The 11,674-nt window shown below is 40.7% G+C and overlaps 1 protein-coding gene across 2 annotated transcripts in view; it reads left to right on the top strand.

Annotated features, from left to right (window-relative positions):
• Positions 1-262: 262 nt before the first annotated feature.
• The window catches only part of LOC311100601 (choline transporter-like protein 2), a 28,164-nt gene continuing 16,752 nt past the window's right edge, over positions 263-11,674 (top strand). The window contains exon 1 of one of the 2 annotated variants that reach the window (XM_084141522.1): positions 263-551. Coding sequence is in view for 1 of the 2 variants with exons in the window: in XM_084141521.1 (XP_083997647.1) it covers positions 9,791-9,824 (34 nt within the window). In the remaining variant the exon portion in view is untranslated. Of the gene's footprint in view, positions 552-9,669; positions 9,825-11,674 lie in introns of those variants that run through there. The other variant, XM_084141521.1, reaches the window with a different exon arrangement.

Genomic DNA, 11,674 nt, shown 5'->3' with positions numbered 1-11,674 from the left:
GAACATCTAATACATTTTTTGTTGTTGTGCAAAAGCATTGTTAGTTTAGTTTTTCTCTTTTCATCACTCACTATGGTTGCTTTCTAGTGTCTCTCCATGCTGTCGCGTAATGTTTTACTAATCTCTGATAGGTTAATTAATGGGGGCGTGCAGATTCAAGGCGTGGCTATGAGAGGGTTTTGTTCATGCATTGACCTCATGTTCATAACTATTTTCAGAACATATTGACAGTGGTGGAGAAAGTACCCAATTGTCATACTTGAGTAAATGTAAAGATACCTTAATAGAAAATGACTCAAGTAAAAGTGAAAGTCACCCAGTAAAATAGTACTTGGGTAAAAAATATTTGGTTTTAAATATACTTAAGTATCAAAAGTAAAAGTATCAATCATTTCAAATTCCTTATATTAAGCAAACCAGATGGCACAATGTTCTTGTTGTTTTTTTATTGGTGGATAGCCAGGGGCACACTCCAACACTCAGAAATGATTTACAAACTAAGCATTTGTGTTTAGTGAGTCCCCCAGATCAGAGGCAGCAGGGATGACCAGGTATGTTCTCTTGATAAGTGCGTGAATTGGACCATTTTCCTTTCCTGCTAAGCATTCAAAATGTAACGAGTACTTTTGGGTGTCAGGGAAAATGTATGGAGTAAAAAGTATATTGTTTTATTTAGGAATGTATTGAAGTAAAAGTAAAAGTAGTCAAAAATATGAATAGTTGTTATGTGAATTATTTAACAAACTATTTCATTTTCTCTGTGCGTCTCCCAAAAGGTTGTAAGTCTTTTAGGATTTAAGTAACGGCCAGAGTCCCGGTCTGCATAGTCAGAGATATTTATTCATTGAGAATTCTGCCATCACAATTTCAGAGTCCATCTTTTATACTCATACGTCATACAAAAATAAATCCCTCCCCTCTGTAGGTGGGCTGTAATTTTGCACTCTAAAACTGCTCTACTGACCTTCAGTTCACACACACACACACATATACACACATGCATACACACATACATACACACACACACACATATCCTACTCCCTGCTTTACTCAGTTATTGCCGTTCTCACAATATTCTGCACCATGTTTTCATAACAGTTTCTCCCCTCCCTAAATTGGGAGGCCTCTTTATCTTAGTTTCTCAGTTGTCTTTGTTGTCTGGCCTAACTCTTACTCACATTGCTAAATAGTGGCTCAATGCCATAGCCTTTACTGGTCCTACACTCACACATTTCTAACACATTATACACAGTTTCAGGGTGTAATAATTAGTCATTAATAATTAATCTATCAATTCCACCCTTTGACTAAATATTACACACATACAAAATATATGTTGTTATAGAAATGAATCACACTCATTGAAGTATATAAGTTGGTTTGCATATAAAAACATTACAGGTTCATCAGGGTTACCCCATGATTAAAAGCGTAACGTTACTTTTTAGCAATGGTAACTAGTACATCATACTTAAAACGAGACTTTAATACACAAAAGATCATTACAATAACTTTTAAACTAGAGATTTATAGTTCTAGGAAAACATCCAGTCTCAAATTATCTGGATCGTCGTCATCCTCCACCAAGCCTGGTAGGTCATATCCTTCATTCCTTAGGTCGGAGTCCGGGATTGGGCCGTATCTCACCATCTGTTGGGAAACCGCCTTGCTCACCAACCCTCAGACACAGGGAATAAGACAACATCCACAAAGAACAAGTATACCCATAGAAGCTATAACTTCACCCAGAATAGTTACAACAATAGTTTTCCATTTACCAAATATGTTATCAAACTAACCGTTTAGGGAGCTATCAATACCAGAGTTCTCAGCCAGTTCGTTCGCCAGCGTGGTGAGTCCCTGAAGCGCTTTGGTCATGGACCCGTCCGGTGCTGTATTGTTGGGGATGAAAGTACAGCACATAGATCCAAACAGAACACAAACTCCATCCCGCTCAGCCAAAAGCATATCTAAAGCTATTCTATTCTGCCATGTCATTAAGCTAGTTTGCCTGCTGTCTGCTCAGCTAATCCCTTTATTGCATCATGAGTGTGGTTTATAAATCTTTGCTGGTTATAGTACATATAATTTATCCAACCTACGCTTTTATTAATTGTTGACCACCAGAAAATACTTGATTCAAACCCAGCTGCGATTTTATTCCTAGCTTTGAATTCTTCTGGAACCCCTCGAGGTACTCCTATCCCATCAATATATATCCTTTCATCAAAGGATCCCGGGAGGAGGTCCCACTTTCTACGTGACAACTCACCAGTCTCTGACACGTTTGATTGTTTGCGTATGTAGGTGAGTTCACAATCTGTTATCACCACACAACCATCAGATGTCAGCACGGGCCTGGTTTTGGTTCCTAAAATCCTCTGGCTGCAACAAAGAGGAGAGATTAGTCATGGTCTCTTTAGTTGTGACATTCTCTGTGTGGGAGCAGGAGCTAAGATGCCCAACCCTGTATCCTATCTTACTAGTCCTAGAAAAACAATAAGAATCCCCTGAGACTTCAAACGGAGGCAACCTAGGTCGGGGTGACTTTGTTATCGGGGGATACAGATAGTGCAAGTTACTACAAGACTCCTTCACCACAGCCCCGGTCTGACTACCTCCCTCAGAGAGGTTTACAATATAGGGTGCCCCAGTTGAAGAGGATATCTCACTTGTTCAGGTCTGTAACCTGTTTTAGCGTAATTCAGACTTTCAGACAGTACCTACCCTTATATGGGTCGCACTGCCATTTCTGGTAATTCCCTACTTTCACAATACTACACCTGTCCTTAAACTGTGTATGGAGATTGACATATCCCCCCTGCTTGGTATGAGCAACTACATAGTCCCAGGATATACATGGTGACATACATATGGTGATGTCCTTCCCTACAGTCCCTAGTACTTCCCCTTTCCCTACGTCTAGTTGTCTCCTATGCCTTCATAGACTGTGTTAAGGTATTATTTTATCAACTTGTTGTTAGGTTAACTACTACTTCTGGCGGATCAGGAGGGTTTGAGTGTGTTAGGAATATGGCCCCCACAATCAGACAGCTACCTACCGTCAGGAGACCTGTGAATCCCCACCCTCGCCCTGAGAACATGTCAGACGCCAGAGGCCAACCCATTGCTTCACCTTCTATCGAACTCACACAGGGATGATCAGACAGGGTAAGGGAATCTTCGTTAAGGAGCCAACCCCCGAGCCCTAGTGGTGATTAGTTCTTTCTCCTAACTCTGTGTTTATTCGTCAGGTGTAACTGGGTTTACCTTTTTGCAGTGTGTGACATGCACCCAGATGGATCTCTCAGCTATTCTGCTGGCAAAGGCAGTAACCAATAGGACTTGGTAGGGCCCTTCCCAACAGGCCTGCTTCCAGTTTTTCTTCTTTTAGGGACTGGATGCTCACCAGTCTCCTGGTTAGATAGAGTGGGTCACCTTCTCCTTTAGTTCACCTGTGGGGCACAGAACCTCTGACATACGGGTGTGGTTAATAAATTATCTTCTCACGTGTTCTGCTAGCGTGCTCTCTAGTTCTATGTCTGCCTGTCTGGTCCTGCCAACTGTGGCATTCTGTAAGGTCTTCCAAACACTTTCTCAAAGGGGGATAACCCATCTTTATCTGGGGTTACTCTAAATTTCTTTCCTTCACTCCGTGATAACTATATAAAATCCATTTCCAATTGCTGGAAAGGGTACTTAGCCGGAGGATACTCACCCTGAGGTGCCCTTTGTCTGCTCTGGTGATTATTTTGAGCACAGATAACACATCTTGAACAAAAGTTATTTATTTTTATTTTTATTTTTTTAAATAATTAGTAATCCCATGTGCAACAAAGTGTTGTCTAATCTGTTCTACCATCCATCCCTCCTTTTGACACATGTCACTGCCCATGTGTCAATATTACCACCTATCTAAACAATCACTTAGGTAATATTGGTAATTTATCATCCAATTGCCATCCCTTATTTTTATTTATTGGTAAAATAAACTATCTTAAAGTCCTCCTCTCATGCCTTTAGAATTTACCAGTGTGGATGATTAATTAACACCAGAAAGTTAAAACAGAGTTCAGAGGCAATTGAAATTCCATCCCATAGTATACCAAACATTACCATTATTCTAAATATTTAAGAAATGTTACTTATCCCAAGTGTTCATTAAGTCCTCATGACATTCATTCTCATAAGAAATCATATATACCCCAAACTCAGCCCAAACCGAAAAACTCCATAAAAGTCACTGTGCGTGCTCCTCCAAGACCTATCACCCTTGACCTGCTGAAAACCCCCCAAAATTGAAACAACAACCCTTTATAAACATTATACTAGGTGTGTTGTTTTTTATTTGAAAACCCCAATTAAAAAACAACAACCAAACAGCCTACAGTTTCTTAACTGGTGCCCTTTCCTTGCACAGTAACTACACGGTTCCTCACATTCTCTAGCAAAATGTCCCGTTTTGTCACAATTGTAACACTTCCACTCACTCCTGTCTCCACTATTACCATTTCCTTCTTGTCTGTCTTTGCTACCGTAACCTCTCTTCTCTCCTAGGTATTGACTAATAGTCTCACTGTCTCTAATTCAACACAAAACCCCATCATCAAATGTACTCCCAGCAGAACTGAAAAAAACTAAACAGACTGTGATTTCCAGGACACTGCACCTTTGTTTCTGGCCTCACTATCTCCCCGGGAATTGGCCCTCCCTCAAGGTCCCTCCCAATCTGCTCTTGGTAAACTGCAAACCTTTTATTGCTTCTGATTTCATAGGGTATTGCTTCTGATATGGCCTATGATTAGATTTGGGTATCACCTGTACTGGAATTACCCCTTTTATTAATCCTACGTCTGCTGGACCCCGGGACCACAAATGCTCTGGAACTTATTTTAAGTCTGACTCCTGTTGTTCTGTCAACAGGTATTCCTCTCCTCAGCATCTGCCATTCTCATCTAAATGTACTATCTGGATGGGCTGTGTTGATCGCCACTCACAATATTGACCCAATCAGTGATCCTCTTACCCTTGGATACCCACTGGCCCATGTCTTTCCAGTACTCTGCTGGCTCCTTTGCTAGGGACACATATGGGCTCCATCTTTCCCTGAACTTTGGGGCCCTAGTTCCACCTCCACTGCTGCGTGGGTGTTGTCATAGTGAAACCATTTCAAGGCTATAGTCCTTTCTGTGGTTGTAAATAATGCTTCCTCATAGATTGCATCTGGACCTGGGTGTTTGCTATACCAGAGAGTACAGTGTAGGTCATCGGGGGACATTTTAGTGGGGCCTGGTACTACATCATCAGCAAGTTCCATCAAGGTTCGGGGAATATCAGTTATTCCCCGCCTTAACAAATCTTGCCTATACCAATAACATGGCTCCCCTTCCCCACAGACCACCATATTGTCTCTGACTATGTGTACTTTCATTCCCCTCTCAGTGGAAATGACAGCCACATTCAATTTAGTCATTACATCACGTCCTAGTAAATTTACCGGACACAGCTTAGATATCAGGATGGGTATGGTTGCCTCTCCTCCTGATTGGTCATGTTTTAGGGTTACTGGGGCTGATAACCTTTCAATAAATTGATGACCAGAGGCAGATCGCACTATGATTTTCTCCCCATCAATCCTGACTCCATCTGGCTTGTCTGTTGCACAGATTGCTGTCCTGCAGGCTCCCGTATCACAAAGGAATTTAATTTTCTTACCCATTACTGTCAATGTCAAATAAGGTTTCTGTTCCTGTTGAAGTGCTAAGTCAATAGTAGCCAATTCAAACACCTCACAATTTGGATCAAAGGGTTCCTTAGTCTTCCCCTCACTAGAGTCTACTATTTCTCCCTCAAGGACTAGTCACGCCTTATCTTCCTCTTCCTCACGCTCAAAGCTGGGGGATGGACTTCTCTCTCGCTCTTCTCTCTTTTCTCTCTTTTCTCTCCCCGGTTTCCCTTCTTGCCCTCTCCTTTATGTTTGCAGCGGGAAAAGTTATGGCCTATCTTGCCACAGTATTTACACGGGGCCTCACATTCTTTGGCGAAGTGCCCTCCCTTGTTACAGTTAAAGCCCCTATTCTCCCCCCCCCCCCCCGTGGCCTTCACTCTTTCCTGCCTTATCTCCTCTCTCTCCTAAGTTTCTAGTTCTACCCGCCATCTCTCCCAGAGTGGCAATTAGTTACTCTGCATCTTCCTCTTCTTTCTTGGCTCTGTCCTGTCTGTTATTCTGCTCATGATGGATTGCATGTCTCTCTGAGGCTATTACACAATTCAGTTATTTTCCCAACATACTCTCCGTGATCGGCCCATGGCAAAAGTGTCCTCTGGGCATCCCCTGAAACCCACTGCCCTCTAACGGCAGCCCAAACCTTACTATTCCTGTTTTGGGGTGGGTCATTCCTTCTACCGCTCTGGCCACGTCCTCTGTGTTCATGGCCTGTCTGCTAAATGGCATATTATTATTATTACTGTATACATCTAAGGTTGCTGGGGCCCCTTTCATTCCCCGCCAATAGATTAGGTAAGGCTTACAGTGGGTACTGGCCCCCTCCTACTCTCTCTCTCTCTCACTGCTTCTTTCTCCTTTACACACCTTATGTATCTGTTTAAGCATGGATTTGAGTTTATCTGCGTCTAGACGTCCCTCAAAACCATACCTCTCCCTCCACCTGGTTACATAATGGAGATTTCATCTATCCCTGGATTCCATTTTAATTACATCAAGTATTTCTCGTCCCCAGTAAATTCTGGGACCTCTTGTGAGGATTTGCCCCCCATGGTTGGTACTGTTAAAAATCCCTTAGCCACCTCTTCTATATAACAAGTCAATTTAACAAGTAATTCAAAATAGCTTCACACAACAACACCTTGAATCACCCCTTCCTGTATATGTAATCTTGACTAGTCCCCCAGAGTTATCTCATACTTTACGGAGGATTTTATCCCCACAATGTAATCTTGATAATTCCTGACAGTCTCATACAACAGGAATGGGTTCTCCCTCCTCTATACAACCACCTGGAATTATTCATAGGATGTGACTTTTGAGCAAACATTAGGTCTCACACGTATACAACCTTACATGATTATTGGTGTTATATCGGTAACCTGGAGTTTATAAGGCTCCAGAACTGACAATTGTTTGTGACTTTTGACTTTACTAATATTTTATTTCTCACACATGCTATTTTAATTCCTTCTGGTGTACTTTTTGTATTTGTTTAACTCGGATTATTTGTTGACTGTTCAATCATCTCTTACAGGTTCCATCCCATAGGTGTACTTTTAATAGTTCCAACACCGGGTAGTTTCTTTTGGTAATGGCCTATTACCGTGAATCATTACGGACCCACCAACAGGTTGACTAGTCCCCCAGAATTATCTCCTACTCTACGGAGGAGTCTATCCTCACAATGTAATCCTAATAATTCCTGACAGTCCCCTACATTTCACTTAAAATGGCTACGCATTGATCAATTTGCTACTTTTCAATATTTTAGCAAGTTCTCAAATCAATTTCACCAAGTAATGAATAAAGACTACTGACCTTATCCTTGCAGCCGAGATTCAATGTAGGTTTGGATTCCGTCACCGTCTCTGTCATTAATCAGGTGTCCTCTGGCCTGTTTTAACCCTTAATGTCAAAGTGCAGGACTTTCTATTTCCGAATGTATCATTCGCCCGTCGACGGTTTTCAGAGTTACCTGGAATGACAGAAACAGGGTATTGGAGTCCGGCTCAGAAGGACCAAGCTGTTATGTGAATTATTTAACAAACTATTTCAGTTTCTCTGTGCGTCTCCCAAAAGGTTGTAAGTCTTTTGGGATTTAAGTAACGGCCAGAGTCCCGGTCTGCATAGTCAGAGATATTTATTCATTGAGAATTCTGCCATCACAATTTCAGAGTCCATCTTTTATACTCATACGTCATACAAAAATAAATCCCTCCCCTCTGTAGGTGGGCTGTAGTTTTCCACTCTAAAACTGCTCTACTGACCTTCAGTTCACACACACACACACATATACACACATGCATACACACATACATACACACACACACACACATATCCTACTCCCTGCTTTACTCAGTTATTGCCGTTCTCACAATATTCTGCACCATGTTTTCATAACAGTTTCTCCCCTCCCTAAATTGGGAGGCCTCTTTATCTTAGTTTCTCAGTTGTCTTTGTTGTCTGGCCTAACTCTTACTCACATTGCTAAATAGTGGCTCAATGCCATAGCCTTTACTGGTCCTACACTCACACATTTCTAACACATTATACACAGTTTCAGGGTGTAATAATTAGTCATTAATAATTAATCTATCAATAGTAAAGTAAAGTAAAGATACTACTTAAGTAGTACTTTAAAGTATTTTTACTTATGTACTTTACACCACTGCATATGGACCTGTGGCCCCATGCATTTTCCACACTTCAATTTTTTACCATCAAGCTGATAAAAACTTTTGTCATTTATCATAGCATACATTAACTTGACTATGACTTGGAATGTTGCCTGTAGATAACAATTGAAACATTGAGTCACATGAGTCTGATTACTTGAGCAACCACTTTCATGACTTTGCCCTTCTCTCTGGAGCACAAAAGGAGAATAATTGTCATATTATTCTAAGATGTTGGCCCTGACTTTACCAGCAGAGTGCGGCACATTGACATTTGTGTAATGAGCACAATGTAACATGCACTAATATGATAGAGTATAATAGAGCTATAATACTCTACAAAGCTCATTGAAGGTTTGTTTCTGATTGTTGTTAATTAAATGTGCAAAGAGATGTTGATTCCAGACATGCACCTCCCCATCCCACATGTAGAAAACGATCTATAATTCAATGAGAATTAAATAAATGAATCATTGAAAAAAAGCACTTAAATCCTGTGTGACACCTGGCAGAAGCAGTGTGCTGTTGAAAGGCCCTAAGGAATCCTGTAGTGAGATGCCCATTTAGTTAAGACCTTCAAGGTACCAGCCATGGTGACACAGAAAAAAAACAGATATGGTGTGTAGTAGCCTGCTGTCAGGCTGAATTATGAATGAATGAATATAATCTATAATCAATAGTCTCTTGAATTTTTACCAGGCCAGTCACACATTGAGTTTGAACAATAGCCACGTTGATATGGTGCCAATGTGTCATGAAAATGTAATTGTTTGCCAATCATCGGAGTTGGATAGATAGGCACCAATCCCAGCTTTCTTCTTTCTTTTGAAAATAATATTTTAGCTTGACTGCACGTCCAACACAGTTCTTACAACTTTTTTTGTGTAGCTCAATTAATCAGATAAATTAGAAAACAAATTACTGAGCAAGTAGGCTTAACCTGTATCGTACTCCTAGTCCCTTTTCACAGCGGCTTTTCTACTCCAGTCCTGACTGGTATTTAATATTTTAGGAAATCTTGCAGCTTCTATTCTTGACACACTGTATCATACTGTATAAAACATGTCCCTGTGATCTGCATATGAAAATAAATACATAGGCTATACTGTATGTGATATGGTCACGTTGATTTACCGTTATAATAGCAGTGTGTCATCGTGCTCCCACCCACGTCCAGTGATTCGTCTATTTGCCCGTCATTCAAAGTTTGTTGGCATTCGTTGGTCAACTTTTTAAACCAAGGAACGTCTCGCTAAATGTTATGAGTTTGGTTCAGAGTTGGAGTGGACTTCAGCGCAGTAACCTTATCGGTAGGCTATCCATTTGGACTGGAAATTATGATATATGTAGTCTTACAATTTTAGTTTACAAGTGGACTCACTAATTCATGATGGAACTGGAGGGTGAGAAACCGAAGTATGGTAAGTTGTTAGCTTGTTTAGTTTATATAGGTTACCATATCTCTTTAACAGCGCTTTCACTGTCCTGGGATAGCAAGCCGACCAGCCCCATATAGTTTCGATTTCATATATCAAGAGGACTGGATCGTGGAGTGCAACATTTTATTGGTGTGTGCTGGATGCACGTAACAATTTAACTCAGCATTTGGCTACTGCATATTTCATTTACCCCATTGAAGTAGCCTAACTCAATCAACTTTTTGCCTGTCTCCTTTTCAGAGAATAGACGAATGGAAATTGACTCTCACAATTTGAGCCATCATTCCCATGCATAATCGGGACTGTTGGTATATGCTTCTGTTTTGGGCTAGCCTACAGATTGCATTCGATTAGCCAATGTTGTTGTTGCCTCTCGCACACTCCCACGCCCAGGTCTCATCCCTGTGCCAAACAATGAGACTGCTGAGAAATTAGTGGTATAAGGGCCTACAACATTCCATACAATAAATGCACACTTGTATGCAAATGCAAATACTGTAGCCTATCTCAAATTATCATACAATATGATTCTCAAATAGACGGTGGGATTTTAAGTTTCTTTCAATTCTCAGATTTACTTTACAGTTTAACCCTAATAGCAAACTACATGCTTACTACTGATTAACTGAAAATATTAGTGTCCCTACTCAGCCTTTGCATGTCCAGATGCTACATTCCTCAGCCTGGTATGGCTCTCTAGAGAATGACTTACCAGCTTTGTGACAGAGATATGACCACCATCCAAATATAGATTAGTTAATAAATAAATGCCTCATGGTAGGTCTGAATCTGAATTTAGAGAAGATTCTGTGTGTATTGTTTCAGCTATTGTCAACAAAAACCTGCTATTCCCTGCAATATAAAGGTGTTGGTAGGTTAATGGATCCAAACAATTGTTGTTCATGTAAAGGAAAGGGTTTTCATTGAAGATATGTTCTCATAATACTTTAATGTATGCTGCCTAAAAATAGCAAGAATCTGCTGGAGTAGGCCAACCTCTGTCAAAATGATACAGTCTGACTCCATAGTTGTAATTTGGACTTAAAATATATACCTCCAAAATGTGTTAGTAGTGGCACACCCAGTCATATGGCAGGGTATGCTACTGCCACCTGCAGTTATAGCATTGGAATTCTAGTACAGCATAGCATGGTGAAAACCAGTAGAAGAAAGAAATGATGAGATTCACTCCAAATTGAGACTTCCCTGCAGCATCACCAACATCTGGAACCCTTTGTTGTAAGCTAAAATATTGTTTTCAGGGTCAACTCTGTCCACAAGATGTAGAAACACAGACAGATTTTCTTGTTTTCACTGTTTGTGTTTTGGTTTTATGTGGGGTTTGCAGGGCCCTGTGAAAAACATGGAGGAGGAATAAGGCGAGTTTGATGGTTGACTTGTTAGCTGTCTCCCCTCTCCAGCTATATGAAAGCTGTTTTTCTTATTTCTTCCACACACAGCCTTTTCCTCCCTCTGCCTGTCTTATGATGACTCATTTATTATTTAAAACCCTCTCTTTCATTATCTGAGACTTTTTCCACTCTTCCTGGCACAATGCATACTCATTTTACAACCTTCAGTATAGGCTACTATTTTGTATACAGCACTGTTTGCCTCTTCCCTCTATACAGGATTTAGGAATGTGTTATAACCCTCATACAAACAAGCAGTCAGGTCAACACCAGAGCAAGATTTTGATGGGGTGAAAAGACAGTTGAGCAACAAACTGCATTGTGGGAATAGTAAGCGGTGACTTGGCAGGAAATACAGTTGAAGACATTCTGTGAAAAGCTGTAGGGTTAATGACTTCTAGCACTATATTGTGACTCAAA

The sequence above is a fragment of the Coregonus lavaretus genome (assembly GCF_964263955.1).
Source record: "Coregonus lavaretus genome assembly, chromosome: 2".
Classification (NCBI taxonomy): domain Eukaryota; kingdom Metazoa; phylum Chordata; class Actinopteri; order Salmoniformes; family Salmonidae; genus Coregonus; species Coregonus lavaretus.
The sequence above is the reverse complement of the archived record's forward strand: the minus strand, read 5'-3'. Positions and strand labels throughout refer to the sequence as shown.